Raw genomic sequence first — 21442 nt, 5'->3', positions numbered from 1 at the left:
TATTGTTTTAGAGATTCATGTAAATCAGTTGGCTTAGAGATTCAAATGTTCCAACTTCAATTGATGAGATCTCGTTATTTTCGAGATACAACTTTTGTAGCCCTGAACACGAAGCGAAAACTTTTTTAGTCAACTTTGGATTTTATTCAATTTAACCAAAGTTTCGAGACTGGCCTGTTAACGAATCATTGTTACAGTGTAGATTGTGTTGTTATTGAGATGAAGATATTTCAATGAGGACGGAAACTTGGACAGAGAATCAACCATTTTAAAATATTACCTAAAAGTTGAAGAGCTCGAGATGCTCCTTTATTTCCGCGCACCTATATACGTCAATGCATTTGAATAGAATCAATCAATTTTCATTTATTGTTACAAATATGGTGATCTGCTGATTAAACTGTTGGTTCTCTTATCAATCACACTGTATTTTATTATCGCAATGGTTTTAAACAAACTAATTAATTTGACCTCCTCTTAGAAATTAATGATTAATAAAAAGACTTGTGATTCTATTTAACGAGTAAATGAACGTTCATAAAATCTAATTATGTTGATTATCTCAGTCAGTTATTGATTAAACGTTTCCTTTGATTACAATTATCGGCTGTTCTGATTAAAAGTCTTTGTTTAATTTTCTAGGAATTGATAATATAACTTTAATCGATATCAAAATCTGATCTTTTGACTCTATGATTTGATCTGATACCGAGGACTATCGTAAAACTAATTGCTATTAATAGATTTTTAGTACATGAGATTTTTCTTGATTAGGTGATATAATTCATTATCTAATGGAAAAGATAAATAATCAGATACATGTTGGAAAAATGAATAAATACAATGAAAGTTTCTGATTAGTTCATTGAATCGTTGGATTGTCGACTAATTGTATTGAAATTGCTAATCACAAGTGAATCAAACTCATTAAATATGAAATTTGTTCTGATCAGTGTTTTTACTTTGACCATTGTTACCGCAACATTGGCTACTGACATTTCACCAGGTAAATGTCCAAAGACTAAACCTTTACAAGTGCCTTTGTATAGACCATTTGATATCAACAAGGTAAGAAAATAGTCTATTGTAATAAAATGACAAAAAGTGATGTAATGATGGAAAACTTTATGTATGTATTATGTTTAAATTGTTAATTAGTTCCTTGGTACCTGGTGAAATCGCTCGAACCGATGTGGTTTTGAAAAGGACTATGATGTCCAAACTAATTATAAACTTGACGAGTCAACTGGCAATGTAATTGTTAACAATAGTGGAGTCAATTATCAAGGTGAATTGGTTTCAGTGTTGGTATGGGAAACTAACCGACAAGGACAATGTTTTAGCTGTTAAATTTTTTCCACGTAAGTTAACATTTTTGACAATTAATCTATCAACAAATTATTAATTGTTCACCTTTATAGTTTCTCCATCAGCTCAATATTGGGTCGTAGATACTGATTACAAAAACTATGCTTTAATTGTCTCATGTAATGCGGCTTATGATTTCTTCCATTTCAGTAAGTATCTGAATTCAATCTTAGAATGACAAAGATTAAAATCTGACTTCTTTACTTAATTGTTGTTTAATTTAGGTGATGTGGATTCTCTCGACAACCAAGTTTATTTCCTCTTACAATTAACACTCTTGAAGATGGTTTAAAGTCGATCGGCTTTCCTAAGCTCAGCAACCAATTTACACAAAGAAGACAAAACTGTCCATCTCCCTGAATAACGAAAATGACCTCGTTTGTTGAACTTTCTCACTAGTGATAGTAATCAAATAAACATTTAATATTTAATATTGCAAATCTATTTTCTGTCATTTTTTAATCAAAACACCTTAAAATAATCTCTCTTTCTTTTTGCAAACAATTTATGATAGAGAGAGAGAGAGAGAGAGAGAGAGAGAGAGAGAGAGAGAGAGAGAGAGAGAGAAGGAGAGAGAGAGAGAGAGAGAGAGAGAGAGAAGAGAGAGAGAGAGAAATGCCGAGGTGAATGATTGTTATGGACGCGTATATGATCATAAAGTCGATCGAAACTATCTTTTTTAGCTACAGAAGATAATAGAGAAGCTTCATTTACTTAAATCTGTTAGGCATAAACCTATCTTATGATCTTATCACTTTCATTCACTGTGTTTTCATCAACATTATCTCAATCGTGATCACATCAACTAATTTTCCAGCTCTTTTGTAGCCTGCAGTCTCTTCGTATCACTATTTGGGTTTAATTGTTAAATAATAAGATTGGAATATATTTCCACCGCTAATTTACTAACATGCAATTTAATTTTTCAATTAATGCATTTCATTAGTTATAATGCAGATAATTGAGATGATGAAGGTAATTATGATGAGGATGCAGTCGATGATGATGTGTTTCTATTTGTTTATCAATCTGTAATTAAAAATTAACAAAACATTAGAAAATTAGAAATTTATTGGAACACTGAAGTGTAATGATTCAACAGGGGTATTCAACTTCATTTCATACAGCTTTTCAGTTATAAGTCAATAAAAAGTGAGCCAAAAAGATCAGATCTCGTACAGATACATTTCAGAATTGCACAAATTCGTATTCGTATAATTCGTAAAAATTTTCAAGGTTATTGAGGTCATTACACGGTAAACCCATTTCGTAGTCATTTGAAGGTTTTTCTGAAAAGAAGAACAGATAATTATCCTATGATGGGTGAAAACATGCTCTTTTACATAAAACCTTGAAATGAAACGACCTTCAAACATATTCTTCGTGTAATGGCCTTGAAATTCGAAAAATTAGTCCCAACTAAGAAATAGCTAAGTAATCTAGTCAAGTTTAAACATTCATATGAGTTTTAGCTCTTGAAATATCTTGTAAAATACCCATAGTGAATAAAAACTCCCTGCATTACATATTATTATGATTAATGTTTGCATTTTTTCAATCATTTTGCAAAAGTTTCTTGTCATCTAACAAAACGAAAGAGAAGCTACATAGAGAAAATGTATCAAAATGTCGAATCAACAATAATACTATTCGATAACAATAGGTGGAGATACAGAGTCGTATACATAAATCCTTTGAAGAATCATCGCCTTCAGCTCATGACGCACAGTATTTGTAGTGAATACATAGACAAGCTCAGTTCTGTGTTTAAATAGTAACTAGAACTTTTTGATTCTCTGTTGCAATTATTATCGTTTCTAATCATTTTTTAATCTTAGTCACCAAAACCTTCAATAACCTTTGAACATTTGTTAGTGCACTGATTTCATCTCCTCTGTTACTATTGACGTTTAGATCAGTAATCTTAATCTAAAAATTTCTCGAGATTGATAAAATTTTATACAAAATATTAAAGTTTGTTTGTTTTAATTGTGATCAAGTGAATTGTGTTCAATAAACATCATTCTGTTTATAATTTATCGAGTTTTTATCAAACCAAAAAACTGAGCAAACAATCAATCCCTCAAGTTGAAATATTTTTGCATGGAGATCATCATATTTGCATTAAGCCATCAACTTGAATCATCTCTTTGGTGATAACTTTTCATTCTCATCTTCAAATACTTTTTGGTGAGTTTAACACATCATTATCCTTTCATCATTCTCATCGCAATCATTTTCATCATCTTATCCTCTTCATCATCATCATTTTCATATTTCTTATTCACTTAAACTTTCGGGCTTCATATTTTTTCACCCAACATTCATATTTCACATCCATTTAGCATCTCCTTTTAGTCATCATTATGATGGTGATGATTAAAAGTATCACTAAATCTGAGGATCATCATCACAACATTATGATAAAACGAAACTAAGTGAATAAATTGTTGGAGAAACAAGAGAGAAAAAAATTCTCGAGGAATATGAATGATTTTCATATTCATATTCAGGGTATTTCCGTTCTGAGTAATGAACAGAAAACAGAAAATGTATCCACTGATCCTTGAATATTGAAACATCCATTATATTATCTGTACTTTTTTCAGATCTTTCATGAGACTTTTTTTTCTAATACTATAAAAAAAGATAATATTTTTCACTTTGTCAAAGTGTAAGATATGTTTATATAATCTGAGCCTCTGAACAATAACTGGATTTTATGATGATGATGAGGTTGAGTCTCTATGAATCAGAATTGAATAGGAACGGAAATGAATGAATAAAGCAAAAGTCGAAACCATGATAATTTCTACCACTGACTAAAGAGAGATGATTCAATTCTTTAATAAATGATGAATATGATAACATGAGAAGGTGTGAAAAGTGAATGAAAGTGGAATCTCAGGGCGGAAGTTGAGTCATTGGGAATGAAAAATGTTGAGATAACTATGATGATAAACTTGAACTTAATGCAAATCTCATTTTCATGACAGAATTTTTTCCTAAGCATTTATCAAAATCTCATATCTACCATCTTATCAATAGTATGATGATGATTATCATCTTGTAGAGACATTAATAGTAGATTTACCTTTTCCCTGGGAATGAATAATCAAAATATGAAGCTTGAGGTTTCATTTCAAATGAGATTTTCATCAGAATTTCAATTGAGAAGAAAATTTCAATCACTAACAATTTTCTGTCTCTTTTTCTACACCAACACAGTTTCACCCTTAGATTTATACAGATACATTATTATTAACATGATCGTAATGATACAAAATCGTATATATTACATGATCAACTGTATGAATGGGTATCATCAACTTGGAAGCGAAGACAGAGTGGGAGGTGTAGAGGGAGGAGAGAAAGGTGGTTATAGTATTGGTACCACTGTGTGAGAGAGAGAGGGTGGGAAAACCATTAGGATGATAAAAGAGGAGTGGGAAGGTTAAGACATTCCATATGAATAAATGATATTCTGTTCATCATGTAATGTAACTATTATCATCTCAATGTAATAATTTTTTCTCTCTCTCTCTCTCTCTTCCTGATGGCTAATCTTCATGTTGTTGGCATCAGTTTCATCTGGGAGTTGATGATGATTTTGATGTTCATGATACTATGAAGAATCACCACCATCATTACCAATCAAGGGAAAGGGTTTTTCTTTCATATGTTAACTAGAAATAATCATTTTCTTTTTCTTCCTGTTTATCTTTTTCACCTTCTTTTTTTGCTTCACTTTCCTTTTCCTATCAGATTATCTACAGATCTTGATTCAGGCTCTTGTAATTGAACTTATCATCTTCACACTCATGTAGACACACCATGAATGAATAAATGACATGGCAAATGGATAGTCACTAGATGATTAGTTTAGTCACAGATATGTTATATCAATGAATGAGTTTTCACCTTTATACTTATATTCAAAGGTTGAATCGATTACAAAACTTGAATCAGCCATTAGATTAAACGACCAATCAACTTGTTATTAATTAAGACCAGAGAAAATTCAATTGTGGAAATGATGATGGAAATAATAGAAAATGATTGTTAAGTCAATGAAATATTACCAACATGATTTAATAAACTCTTATTGATATGTATTAACAATATAATGTTGATTTAATTTTCTTGAACTTTTCATTTCAATCACAATACAATTGAATGACGTTCAAAGTTAATCAAGTTTCAATACTCATGATTTGAAATGAATTAGAATGATTTTTTCTCTCACCCAATAATTCATTCTCATAATTTAAATTGTTATTCAATTCTGAGCATTATCATGGTAATTAAATTAACATTATCATTTACCCTGAACGAGAAAAGTGTGAACAATTTTTTTTATCAACTGTATCATAGTCTGAACTTTTCACATATATTTATTATATTAAATTTAATTGTGTTACTATCATCAAGTGTATCATTTCGTTAAATTATCATGATGATGGTGTTTTCATCAGATACTGAATTTTGATTCATTCTAGAGAGGGAAAAAAAGAGAATGAGAAAAAAAGTTCTAAATATCAGATTTTATTATTCATCAGAATATGAAGGGAGAAACGTAGGAGAGGGTTGAGATAACATTATCATGATAATTTGATAATCTGAGGGAAAACATTTGAGTTTCGAAATGCTCACAACATTCGGAATACTTTGAACTTTTCATCTCTCTTCACCTCAATTATCATGGAAACTCATTGTTGCCTCATCTCTCTATCATTATCATGGGTTATATTTTTGATTAGAGAGAAAAAGAAACATTTTCTCTCTCAATTTCTAAAGATTCTGTTCTCAGAATAAGATAAAAAAGGAAAGAGAATGAAAAAATAATCACCATGATAATTTCGTTTTTTTTGCCTTCGAAACTAAAATACTCTAAATTTATTACAATATCATATCGTGAGTATTTAGTGTTATCATTATTTACTATTATTTCGGATATTATTATTTCCGCCTCAGTTATCTGAACAATCTGCTCTGTTTTTTGTTCCCATAGTTTTTGAATTATTTTCTTCTTTCCATGAATACACCCTGAAGGTAAGCTTAATGAGTTTTCGTACTACTGTGTATACAAACAACCCACTTGATAGAGTTTATTATTACTTATTATGATTATTGTTACTCTCTGTTTTCCTGATCTCAAACGGTTCAAAATTCTGTGGGTGAAGGTATCGTACCGATTGCACTCTTCCTACCATCAATTCACCAAACAAAACAAGAGCTATTTGCATGAGCTTTACTGTTTATATTGTGAAAATATTGAGCCAATTCCAACCATCGATTATGCATCAGTTATATTACACGAAACAAGGGGATTAAACTATGATTTAGAAAAAAAAGTTCATCGGTTAATCTGCAAAAAAAACTTCATGATGCATGATAAATTGAACTTCTGAGAGTTTGGTGCTTATTTTATCTTCTCTGCAATTTAACATTTTAACATTAATCATTTGTTATATGAAATGCATGAAAAATTGTTATTAATTGTATTAATAAATCTCTTTAAGTTAATCAGCATAATCTCAAAGTTTCACATCAAATATTCATTGCAACACCTATTCAGAGGCTCAAGGAATAGAAAAAGTTGAACATTTTGTTAAAATGCTTAAAGTTATCACCTCGAGGTGAATAGATGACCAGCAGCATTATTGATATGCTTTAAGTATAATATATCACCTTAGATATTTTCTCTGAGTAAATCTATCATCATCATGCCTTGTATTCAGAATTATACCATTACAAGGAGGTAACGGTCTTCATGGTAAATTTGAAGAAATCCGGAGAGTCAGACGATCGAAAATCAAACTGACCAATAGATTATGTTTATAATTTTCCAAAAATCGTTATTGGAATGATTCACATTGATCTTGATGACCTCGGTTAACCTTTGAGCAGTTTTGAGATTGGACTGAAATTTGTTCATAACATTTTTCTTAGTTTGAGAGGGAAAATAAATTTAAAATTTCAACTCACGTTCCAAGTGAACTTGTCTTTGACCATGTTAGCAGTTAGTTAACCGTTTACAAAACGGTTCTCGTTTTAAAGTTTCAGCTTTTGGGATTAGACTGAAATTCATCAAAGTCAAAACGTATAATCTGCTTGGAGCAACATATATTTTATTAAGATTGAATATCTAATAAAAATGAATGAATATGAATTTACTATTCAGTTGGAATAAAAATACTAACTAGTCTTTTAAACCTCTGATTTCATGAAGCCCTCAAGTTATCAATTTGTAAATCTATTGATATGAATTCCAATGATTTTTTGTCAATTTCAATTGTTTCATGATAAGATTGAGCATTCACATCATGATGCAATGATATGTGGATCTTGACACTCAAGAAGATGTCAATCGAATAAATTTTTGCTTCATTAAGTATTCAATGAACTTAGTAGCTATTTCGGTTCATTGGAGAATTGGAATTTCCAATAAACAATTAAAATTCTAATGAATATAAATGTTACTTTGACGAGCTAAAGTAGATTAAATAACTAAATTGAACCTAAACAGGAAAATCATGACCTGTTTTTGAGAAATTGAATTCATGTTCTAAGATGAAAACTATGAAATTTTCATGGTGATTTCATGAGATGATCTTGTATTCATTCAAAATTATTTTCCTTGCCTATTCATTAGAATTGAACTTTTTCATGGTAAGGATCAAATTATCGCCAACATTTTCAATTTTTATCACAAAATCTATTGTTATCATTGTTTCCAATGTAACACTTTCATGATTGAATTTGAAATAAACTCAATATCCGAAGTGACTCTTGAGAATATCTTTACTTTTCCTCCTCTCACTCCCAGTCCTAATTTCTCACCAACATCCAGTCTCGATTATCAAACTTTTCATGTTCATCTATTTGAAGTCATGATTTCTCACCCTGTCCCAAACCCACTCTCCTTCAACCCTCCCCACACACAATCTTAATATGTCAAAGACTTTTTTCTATGCCTTTGATAGATTTTTTTTCTCCCCCACTCTCTCATATTCAATCAGTTTAAACATTCTCATTCTTAGCTCCCCTCTCTCTACTCTTTCTTTCTTTAGCATCTTCATCTTACACACATCATGACAACATCAATTGATCTTGAGAATTGATGAATACAAAGAAGCAGAGCATGACAAAGTGACATTAACATGTCAAGAACTTGGAGATTTTTTCCTCCTTCTTCCTCTTTCCTCCTCCTCTTTTCCTCTGTATTCATTTCCCTTGAAGCCATGATAAAGATTATTCATTCAGTCTGTTCTGTTTTCACCATTATCATCATCATAATGTCGTTGTTTGTAAGATATTAACTTGAATTATAATCATGATAAAGTCAGAAAAATGATAACAATAGGGAGGAAAAAAATTATTATTCTGAATCAACTGAACATCTTGATAGGAATCAACTACTTTTTTACATCAACATCATATTGATTACAATATCATCATCATTATCATTTCCAATCAACCAATAATTTAATCATGATATTGGACAATTATTCAAATCTGATGATGAGCCAAAAATTTTGATTTCTATTGAATGCTAATGAAACCATTTTGTTTATTCCAGATCTTGTCAACGATATGGATTGTCAACTCTCATATCAAACTAATTGTTTCAATCATAACAAAACTTTCGACCAAGTTCAGTGACTATTTTATATTGATTGTGATCCACTTCCAATCATAATTAATAACAAATTACAACAATGACTTGAAGATTAACAGTTGATTGTTCATCAGAAAAGTTTAAACATAAACTCATCGTGATCGTCACAAGGATTGTTTGTTAGTATAAATAATAACATGAAAGAAAAACATTTTTGTGATAAATTGTTACTTCTAAAGGTAAACTACATTCCAATCAAGTTAATTAGTTTCTATCATCATGTGATCATCATTTCAATTCTGTTTATACTTCCTGTTTCCATGGAAATTGTATCATCACCATTTAAATCATTTCTGCAAATATCTTCTCTTGATGAATCTCAGCAACGATATGAATCAATTCAATCATCTTCATCTCCATCATCATTATCAGTGTCACTTCGTCCAATTAATTATGATATTGATTCCAAATCATCAAAACCTTCAATCAAAGTAACTCGTGATCTCTGTCCTTTAATGGACTCTAATGGAACCTCTTTGGGCTGTTCGTGTTACCAGTTTACCGATGGACTTTACGTCGAATGCCCATCAACCGATATCGAGGCCATTGCAACGACACTTCGTCTTCTTTCCAGTCCAGTTAAATCATTAACCATTTACAATCTTAATGGAAACATTACCTTTCTACCTTCAAGTGTATTTACCAATTCAACAATTGAATCGATTCACATATCATTTACTTCATTGTCCAATTTATCTGATTCTGTTTTCCATGGACTTTCAGGTTGCCTTAGGTCACTTTCTCTGGTTAATTCTAAATTAAAGGTGTTACCTCAATCCTCTCTAGCAGGCCTTCGAAGTCTAACAACACTTGACCTTGAGGCCAATGAAATCGATGAGATTGAAAGTTATACAGCTTATGGTCTTCCTCTGGAGACTCTCAATCTTCATGGTAATCGAATTTCATCTTTACTTGAATATTCATTTGGTGGCCTTGAGGCAACTCTCGAAAAGTTGACACTTTCATCTAATAGAATTGATGGTTTCCCTTTGGTGGCTCTTCGTCGTCTTCGTAAACTTCGTGAACTTAAACTTTCGGGAAACAAAATCACCGACATTACCGATGATGGGTTTACCCGACTCACAGCACTAACTACACTTGACCTTTCTTCAAATGCCCTTCGAACTTTATCTGATAAAAGTTTCATAACTATGCCCAAACTCACAACTCTGTCTCTTTATAACAATAAGTTGACTTTTCTTGAAGAACGAACATTTTTTACTCTGCTTGACCTTGAATCGATTGATCTAAGCCACAACTCGCTTCGACTTCTTCCCTCCGAATTATTTGCAGGTTTAACTAAACTAAAGACGATTGACATTTCTCATAACCATCTTCACTCAATCGATTTTGGAACATTTCATAATTTACCTTCACTAAGGGAACTTTATCTTAATCGAAACAATTTGCTTCGATTAATCAACGATACTTTTTGGAACTCAACTAACCTTTCAGTGCTTTGGTTAACCAATAACGCGTTGACTGACATTGAATTTGGTACACTTTATACTCTGCAACATCTCAATCAACTTCATCTTTCATTCAACTCGCTTCGAGCTATACACCCAAATCTTTTCAAATACAACCACGAACTTCGTTCCCTTTCACTTGACAACAATTTAATTGCAAATATTCAACCAGGAACTTTTCAGGAGCTAGTAGAGCTTCGTGATCTCAGATTACAACGGAACTTATTGAAAAAAGTTCGAAAAGGTGTTTTCTATTCGTTCCCAAATCTTCAGGAGCTTCATCTTCAAAACAACCGAATTGAGGTGATTGAGAATGAGGCACTGGCGAGTTTGGCTAATCTTGAACTTCTCAACATTCAGGGTAATAAGTTGATCGAAATGTCTGATTCTCTATCCAAGTTTCCGTCCTCATTGAAATATCTTCAACTCAATAACAACACAATCTACACTGTACACAATGATTCGTTAACAGGCCAGTCTGGCCTCGAAATCCTTTGGTTAAATTGGAATAAAATTCAAAAGTTGACTAAACAAGTTTTCGCTTCGTGTTCAGGGTTACAAAAGTTGTATCTCGAAAATAACGAGATCTCATCAATTGAAGTTGGAACATTTGAATCTCTAAGCCAACTGATTTACTTGAACCTCGAGAACAATAATCTTAATCACTTGTCGGAAGGTGTTTTTCGTGGTGTTACCTCATTAGCACAACTCTACCTATCAGGTAATCACTTGATGGACATTGAGCCAGCAAGTTTCAGTTCGTTGTCATTGTCATTAAGATATTTGTCAATGTCTAACAATCAGCTGTACGTTATAAGAAATCATTTTTTCACCAATCTTTCAAATCTTGATGAACTTTATCTGTCTAATGTTATGGTAGAGGAAATTGACCCTTTAACTTTTAGTTACTTGACCTCATTGACAATCCTCGATCTGAGTGACAATAATTTATCATCCGACAAACTGGATACATTGGCACTTCCATCCACCTTGAAGCACTTGAACATCTCATCAAATAACGGGACATCTTTGAAAAGCTACCATTTCCTATCGACATCAAGTTTATCCATTTTTGATGCTTCTTTTTCTGGAATATCTTCTTATGATAAAATTGTATCTTCGTCGTCTTCCTCATCATGTTCATCTTTACACTCTCTTCCTTCAAGGTAATGGATTGACTTCAGTTTTCAGTGAAGATACAATTCCACCATCGTCAATATCATGTCCACAATTAAGTGAATTATATCTTGATTATAATCTAATTGAATTTCTTCCTAAGCCCGAACTTGGTATGTCCTTTCCCTCTCTTAGGATATTATCTTTATCCTCTAATCGTCTTCGTCATATTGGCTCAGGCTCATTTCGTCATTATCAGCACCTTGAGAAACTTAATCTATCCAATAACTCACTTTCCACTCTTGACCCTGGGTCACTTGTTAATCTTAAACATCTTAAGTTTCTTGATTTATCTAATAATGTGATGAGATATATTTCAACTGATGTTTTCAGTAATTTATCATCACTCCAAGTTATTCATTTATCGGGAAATTGGTTTCAATATATTCCCAACAATTTCATAAGATCCGGATTATCTACCCTTAAGGGATTACATTTCACAGGTAATCCAATGTTACGGATTCGTGAAGATTTAAGTATCTCCGGCTCATTTGAATCTCTTACCGAGTTGACCATAAGTTCAGGCAATCTATCAATAATTGCCTCACGATTTTTCAGTTCGAAGCGATAACTAAATTAACTTTAAGTCAAAATCATATAAGTAAAATATCACCGGGATCATTTCGTCCGCTAATCGGTTTGATTTACCTCGATTTAAGTTACAATGAGTTAGAAATTTTACCTGAAGAAAGATTATCTGGTTTAATTCACCTGGAATTGCTCAATGTTACCCATAATCATCTAGTTGAGTTGCCTTATTTTGGTCCATCACCTTCATCCTCATCTAATCTTAAAACAGTTGACCTTTCATATAATAGATTGAGTCGCCTTGACACCCTCGGACATTTGGGCGATTCACTGACCACCTTAATCCTAACGGGCAACTCAATATCTTGGATTGCCAACAATGCTTTCCAAAATTTAACATCTCTTTTAACACTTGACCTAAGGCATAACTTTTTAACTCACATGTCAGTGGTTCCCCTTGAAACTATTGAAGTGACCATTGACCAGCTCTACCTAACTGGTAAGTTTACACTTTCATCATAATTAAACTATCAATAGATAAATACAAGTTGTAACATCAGTTCATTCAATCTCAGTCAACAAGATTATTCACAGTAAATATCAACAAAGATTATCACCCTGAAAGATAAATAGTTAATCCTGAACACCCAAGATTACATTAGATTATCATTATTAATATTTATATTAATACTTAATTTCAATTTTGTTAATACATTTAAAAGGTATGTCAGTGTTTCAAGTTGCCTTAATGGTTGTTTAGATTCAAGTGTTATCATGGATTTACATGAAAAAGCTAAAATTACCAATAATTATCCCATGGAAATGAATTAATTGTAATCACTTGAAACTTTGATTACACTTGATGCGAATGTTTTTTTGTCTCAGTTTATTTTTCATCTCTTGTTTCTCGAGATTGTTTGTTTATCCTCTTTCAATGTTATACTTTTTACTAAATTAACTCAACACTTATAAAGAGACTGAGGTGATGAAAATGATGATAACACTCAAGTGTCTGTGTTAACAAGCATTCCCAGTGGTCAATGGTTGTTAGTGAATATTCAATTGAAAAAGCATCAATAAGGACGATGAAGATGATTAGAATGGTGAATTTAATTTTCATTTAGTTGATCAAACAATTTAGCATTAAACAAATGTTGGTAATCATCAGGACAGAGATGATAATGATCAGTAAAATGTTTCGTTTTTCATGATGATTACTGATGAAGATGAAGATGAAAACATAATCAACTGTTAGTGTTATTTGATTCAACTCTTGATTTCATTTGATAATGATGACATTTACTGTTACGTTTAAATGATAACAATAAGATTCAATTTTAGTAAATAAATCATTCATGTTAATTAGAGTTTGCAATTGTTATTGTGATACAATCAACAACAACAATTCAAGTCAATTGTAATAGTGACAAAGACAATGTTACACATTCAGCGATTCAATGTCCATTGTATTCATGGTGTGTTAATGTTAATCATCATTTCTGAATGTCTCATGAAAATGGTTCATTCATTAATGATAATGTTCATTTAATGAAGTGTGAGTTGTTGATTATGAGATAATAGATTAACATGGTAGATTCATGGGAAGAGAAGCACAAAAAACGATATGAATGAAAACCTTGATTGTTTTTAATTCAGTTCCCTTTAACTACAAAATAAATTAATTTTCCTTCCAAAATCCAAGCTCATCATCACTTTACTATCATGAAGTCAAATCTTATTATTCTGGTGAAATTAAACATCCCCAACAATTTACTCCTTTTATTGTTATAGAATCAATTTTTTAGTGATTAATCTAGTTCCAATTGGAATCACAATTTAACTTCTAAATTTTCATCACCGAGAGAATCTTTCAATTTTCAAAATTCATAGCGAATTCATTGGATTATTATTGAATCGATAGCTGATTAGAAATGAGTTTCAACAGTTACAAAAATAGACATCATGTTAACACATGATAAGATTCACATGAAACTGATAATAATTTCTCATTATTATTAATACTTTCTGGCAATGATAATAATCATAAGTAATAATAATGATTTGGACGATAATAAGAAAGATTCTCGATTATTAGTCTTATAATCTAACCTTTGTCCCTTTATTATAAGGTCACCATGGGAAAGGAAATGTCCAATATGAACTTGAGTTATTCATTATTCATTTATCTTATATATGTTATTATTATTAAAGAGGTTCAATTATCAACTGAACATAATCCATGAGTCCATAAGTATTACCATCATCATTGTTATTATTAGTAACATTCATAATCTCAGATACAGTCTGGTCATTCTGATGATGATGATGACCTTCACTGACTCAATACCATCATTATTTTATTATGATTGTTATTGTTACCATCATTTGAGGGTATTACTGTACACTTGGAATGGACATTAATGATGTAACCATACAAATGAATGGTAACTTTTGAGATTAAATATTAATCAGAATGTTGAATCGTGTTGGTAAATTGTTACCATTGATTATGACTGGAAATAGAGTAAAACAATTAGTGAAAGCATTTGATTTAATCAGCAATTTGTAGGGAAAAGAGTAAAAAGTTAAATGAACCATTTTTCAGGTTAATCAATCATCTTCATAAATCATCATCATCTGTAGATGATTTTAGCTTCATGATTTTCCTGATAATTCCTTGGATATAATTGACAATTAGTTTTGAAATGTAAGGAAATCAAACAGAAAACTAATCTCGTTCTATGATTTTTCAACTGTTGTTGACAAGTTGATTGATAATTGATATTCAATGCATATTGTTTACTGTTTTTACTTTGGTGGATAATTAATCTTAATCAAAACTTTTCATTTTCTTTTGTAATCTATCAACACATCAAATCCAACAACAGGTAATCCATTACATTGTGATTGCCGTTTATTATCCCTCTGGGAATGGTTACAAAGTCATTCACGTTTACTTGGATCAGCTGATCAAGACAAGGATTTATCATGTGCTGGTCCAGGTAAATTGTTTTCATCGATGATTTTAAGTTTACATCCAGTTGATTTCTGTCCCATACCAACCATATCAATCCTTGAGGTGTACAAACTTGATCCGCAAGGGATAACAATTCACTGGGAGGTTACCAATGAAAGTCTTGTCTCGGGTTACACAATAGATTATCATGTTACATCAGCAAGATTTCCGGTTCCTGTTTCGAAAGAATTGTCTCCATTGCAACGATACGTTACCCTTGAAAATCTTTCAAGTGAAACTTGGTACACAGTTTGCCTACACGCTAACGAAAAGTATCTTAAAAACAATGGCAAACCTCGAGCTTACGTGGTGGGTCAGCAAAGAATAAATTACGCTGAGTATTCACCATCAAATCGAAAATGCATTCAGGTAAGAATGAATCATTATCATCTTATCAATGAGAATTGTTCAGTTCAATGGTTAACATAGGGATTTGTTGTTGTTCCTGATTCAAATTTCATCTCCAATACCGATGTTTAGATTCAGTTTGATCCATTTCAGATCATCTCTGGTTGATCTCTAGTTACTGATAAATAATTTCTCTATTATCACTTAGAAAATGGAAATGGAAAGTTCAAATTCTAACTCGAATGTGATAAAAAATCTTAAATCTCAACTATTTCAAGTTGGAAAACTTTTTCAGAAAATTCTCTTTCTATCTTTGACCATTGATTGTTTTCTGATCAATTTCCAAATCGATGGTCATTGTAAATGATTAATCAATTGATGTTGATTTATTTACTCCTTACCAGCAGTTAATCATCATTAATTAATTACTTATACACACCAACAACTTTTAACATTAAGCTGATTGCAACAAAATCCATTTTAATTGCGGTTAAATTGATTAGATTAAATGGAAACAATTACTATTAAACATTCATCGATTTCCATTAATATTAATTCATTAACTTTTACACATTGAAATCAATCAGCTAATGAACATCCAACTAATCGTTTAATTGCTAAATAACAATTAGTCAATTATCAGATTAAACATGAAAAGTAAGAATAAGAAATAGCATCAATGCTATTGACAATTGGATTAATTAAAATGATTAATATTCAATTTCCAATGTATTAAATCAGAACTCGAGTCAAAATGTATCTTTAACAATCAGTCGGAGCACAACAATTAGTATATCAACTGAATAGTTAATTCAAATGAAATGTATTGATATTAATACGTTTCCATGATGATGCTGATAATTTATCAAGAATGATGATAGAAGGGGGAAAGGGAAGAAGGGAAAAAAGAGTTGAATCAAGTTAATGAATGAATGAAGAGTGAAAATGAGAGTTGGTGATAAAACTGTGATTCTGTTGATTAATTGTTGTTTAAAGGTTCAATGGTTTCTCAAAGAAGAGAGAAAGAGAAATGTTTCATTTCTCATCCTCATCATCATCATTATCCACAGTGAAAGTGAAAAAGGAAACAAGTAAAAGGCTCAAAAAGATGAGGAGAAAGACTTTTATCATGCTCTTTCTTTTCTTTCTTTCCTATTGTTTCTCTATCTAATTGGATCTGAAAGTAACCCAAAGGAGCGAGAGAAAGATGATGATGTTGAGGAAGAAAAAGTTCTTAGCATCATGAACCATCTTCAGCTTCTTTCCTTCCCCTTTCATGCTCAACATTGAAATTGATTGTGTTCAAAGTGGATTTAAATTGAAAGGCATTGATAAGGATGATCATCATCATGGTGATCATCATGATGTCTTCGTCCTAAAGAAACTATTAATAGTAACCTTGTTGGTCTCGTTCATTAATGTACATTCATAGATATCGTATTTTGATTCACTTTTTTCGCCTCAGTTTATGTTCATTTGGAAGATGAGGATGATAAGAAATGATGATGACGATTCTCACCCTGTAATCGAAAAGAGAATAAATTCTGATGATGATGCGGGAGAAGATGATAAGATTCCTTTCTATTAGATATCTATTTCAATGTTTCTCTTTACCCTTTCTCTTTCTCTTCCTCTATCATCATCACCATCATCATCATCATCATCATTGATATTTCTCCACCAAAGATTAGGAAGAAAAGTCTTTATCTTCATGATTACAGTCATCATTATCATCATCTTCCTTTTCTTATCATCTTCCGATGATTTCTATTATAAAATACATATACATTTTTCTCATTGAAACTGATTCGATTACTTTTTATCCTTTCGTGATTCCAGTTGATATATTTATCTCATATTATAGATATAATTGTGATAGATGATTAGTTAACCAGATTATAAGGGGATTAATTTTTATCATCATTATCTTCATCATCTCATCTCATTTTATTTTCTTATCCTTTCATTTTGTTATGATTATATTTCGGTTTTTTCAAGAGATGCTATTCTTTTTTCTTCAGTTTATCTTTCATCCTCATCACTTGAATAATCACCATTAGTTTATAATCTTTCACCAAGATAACATTCTTATCATGAGATAGATTCTGAACTTACTCAGAATAATTCAGAGGATTTTTTACTCGTTACATTTTTAAAGATAATGAAAATGTTTTCAAATTATTTGGACTGGTCATTATCTAATCATTAACTGTATACAATTTTACAATTATCCAAATTAATCATAATTATCATCATTATTTCAACCACATTTCACCATAATAACATCATCACCCTAAATTATTATCATTAAAGTTGATGTTAACCCATTATCTAAATGTTGTTACCCACATTATGCATGATAATAATACTCATGATAGTAACCATGTATTTTAACAACTTTGAATATAAATTAACATGATAATTAAGGTGTTTATTATTATTCCATAATACTTGCTATCAATTTAAATTACACAATTCATATCAATTAGAGTTCATCTTTGAATATGCAAAATCTCAATAATGTAGTTACAGAATATGACATGAGGGCTTGAGTGAACTTTTATTTGGAAAATATCACAAAAAAAGGACACATGATATCTAATGATAATGTGATGAAGTTTTGAATATTGAAAAATCTTAATAGTGTGAATATGTGATCAGTTTAAAGCGAAGAAAAAAGTTTTTGGAATTTTTTTTGTTCAAACTTTTTCTCTATCTGAACATATCAGTTCATCTAATATCCATGATATGAAAAGTTTTTCCAGGAGAAAATGAAAGTTCCATGAGTGAATTTTTTCTCTCCTTTTTCCATAATATTTACTGAACATTAGTCAATGTTGATACAATAACAGGGCCAGGAAAGGTTACGACTTCATCTTTGCCTCCCACCCTTTCACTTGCTGTTCTTTGCCTTTTCTCCATGAATTTCCTCCTCTTCCAATAAGCTGAGAAGGCAAAAGATGATGATGAAGGAATAAAAGAAATGCAAGAAAATAAAAAACCAAAGTAAACTTTTTCTCGACAATCAAGTAACTCTCTTGATTTGCTATTCTTTATCATCATTTTTCTTCCTCCACCTACCAATCTCTCTCACTCACTCTCATCATCTGAATCATTTCATTCAGAACATTGTTAAGATAGTATAGCAAATATAAAAGTAAATGTTTGTTTGTTCGGGTCCGATTTATATGCTTCACTTACCAATATAATATACTCATTGCGAAGTCAATATCAACCTCAAAATCTTCAACTCATTTTGAAAATAAATCTTTCTTTTCTTTCCTCATCCTTATCTTCATCCTCTTCCTTGTTAGATGAGGATATAAGCAAGATATTAACCCACCAAAAGTAGCCTGCAGTTACAATTCAATCTCTATTATTATTTACTTCTTATTCTGTAGTAAATGTTATATAAAAAAAGCCTAAGAATTTTTCTTATCCTCTTCCTCCTTCTTCATCCTCATCATCATTTCACATCGATAACTTAACTCCCACCACCATAATCTCCCACCCTCCACAATTCCATTAAATTTACTTGCTCAATGTATCTCAATAGGACCCACCTAATGACCCACTCCAATATCTTAACTCCCATCAACTTTTTTCAATTTTTTTTCTTCCAAAAAATCATATCACTTTTTTATACAAACCATTTTTTTCACTATTTCTTGTTGTTGATGTTTTTATTATCATGTATTATTATTACATGAGCCTGAATAAGAACCTACTTTTCAGCAAGATTTAACCGACTACTCCTGACAGTATTATGATATACAATTTTAATCATGATACTTTTGATGATGTCTCATGGTGTTCACCATAATAACCATGATTGACCTAATACTTGAACTCAAACCATTCAATTAGATATCAACACAAAGAAACTAGAACCAAATGAAAAGTTTCATAGTCATCTTAACCATACAAGTTTGAACATTTCGATTTCAATTCAACAAAATTAATCTTAAATTATCTCAATTTTTGGCTCATCTTTTTAGGCTCGGACGCTTGCAGCCAATGAAAAGACTCGAATGTCGATATCAACTGTTGGAATCATCGTCAGTGTTTCTATTTGTGCTGTTTTCATTATAATTCTTGTTGGCCTACTGACTTCGATCAATATAAAGCGAAAGAGACGGAAACGGACAGTGAAAGATGAGGTTCCAGAAGAGTACATTACTTATAGACATTTTTCACTTCCAACCCTGACAAATGCTGATATGTAACTAATTAACTTCTCTGTAAATATGATTAGCAATTAAATAAACATTCATATGAAACCAACTGAATTTGTATTATAAAACATAACAAAGTAAACTTTCAACTCGAACTCTTTATTCAAATGAATTGTTGTTCTACCTAAAATAATAATACTTATAAAAAGTATTGATAACAATTGAAAATCATTCTCTTGTCATTAACTAAATGTAAATAAACTCAATTAACTTTTATTAAAACATTTTAACATATTGGAATATTTAATAACCAATGAAATTACAAATTGAATCGCTCTCTTTTGTAGCTTTCTCATTCATGGTGCTTCTTAGATCGATAATTTCAATATCAGTCTTGTAAAAGCTAAACAAAGAAGAAAAAAAGTGAATATGAAAAAAGATTCCAATTTATGTGAACATCAATATGAAGCATCAAACTTGAGATTTTAGATATTGCTGAATTGGCAACCATCATGTTACAAAAATGTGATTAGTTCCTTTACAGTGATTCCGACTATAAATCTTATGGAACAAGAATAAAAGTTTTTCAGAGCTTTTCGAATGTTCTGAGAGACAAATATTGGAGAAATATTGGAAACTGATAGGGCATAATATGGAATATATTTCTTAGAAAAGCTAAACATTTCATTTCCTTTGTTTCTGTTCTGGTCGTGTAAAAGTATTGCAGATCACATGAGATCTTCAAGATCGACGTGTATGTACACGAATAAAACTGAAGAATATTATATTTTACCTGAATATAAACAGATTTGATTTTGTTGAAATGAACTAGAATGATTATCACATCCATCATATCTCTAGTCAGTTTACGATTTGAATCTTAAATAAATTGGTTTCACGAAGGAAACGTTGATAGGTAACCGTGCGAAAGAGTATAACCGTTATCAAATTATTCCTAAAATTTTATTTTAGAGTCACTTTGGTGACAGGATTATAAGATAACCATTTTCAATCTAGAAACACTTCGGGACACAAGTTCATGAGAAAAGTCTCTATCTCAGCTGCTGTTTGAATAAGTTTCATCAAACCCAAAGACTTCTGCGAAACTACTTGTGTTCTTTCACATGGTGACCGTAAAATTACTTTTCAACGTGTCCTTCGGGATACATCCTCACGGACCTTGAAAATCGTAAGGCCAAACACTTCAATTCTATTCAGTCCTGTGGTCTCGTTTGACATTCTAATGACTGTGAGCTCTTGAGATATTCAGTGAAATCAGCTTTAGTTGATAAAAACGACCTGCATGATAATATAACCAATACTTACAGACTGGGCAACGTTTTTCTCCATACATAAGTATCGTTGATCACGGAGATACGATCTGACTTCGTCCTCTGTTATTTCTCTACGGCCGGGATCGCGAATGAAATTTAAAAACACTAAAAACGAGAGAGTTCAAGGGTAAATCTTTTAAACAGTTTAAAATCCTAATCTGATCATCAGTGAAATCATAGATAGGGTTTAATCTTCTCATTTTTAATGAGAGTATTAAAATCTCGTACCTGAAATTTTAAACTACAGGGCTATTCAGCTATTTTCGCCGATGTTTTTTGAGATAATCTCAGCAACGAAGAGTGAAGGCGACTTGAGTGGTATGAGTTTGAGCGATACTGGATTGTCA

The 21442-nt window shown here is 31.2% G+C and overlaps 1 protein-coding gene across 1 annotated transcript; it reads left to right on the top strand.

Annotated features, from left to right (window-relative positions):
- Positions 1-3111: 3111 nt before the first annotated feature.
- Positions 3112-20092, top strand: LOC128391188 (protein artichoke-like). Its single transcript, XM_053351036.1, has 6 exons — positions 3112-3558; positions 8951-11684; positions 11830-12046; positions 12253-12721; positions 15111-15607; positions 19585-20092. The coding sequence occupies exons 2-6, from the start codon at positions 9187-9189 to the stop codon at positions 19810-19812; spliced, it is 3909 nt and encodes a 1302-aa protein (XP_053207011.1). The 5' UTR covers positions 3112-3558; positions 8951-9186; the 3' UTR covers positions 19813-20092.
- The last annotated feature ends 1350 nt before the right edge of the window (positions 20093-21442 follow it).

This window comes from Panonychus citri, unplaced genomic scaffold, assembly GCF_014898815.1.
Source record: "Panonychus citri isolate SS breed McGregor unplaced genomic scaffold, ASM1489881v1 Contig00134, whole genome shotgun sequence".
NCBI classification, from domain to species: Eukaryota; Metazoa; Arthropoda; class Arachnida; order Trombidiformes; family Tetranychidae; genus Panonychus; species Panonychus citri.
This window is presented reverse-complemented; position numbering and strand designations above follow the sequence as displayed.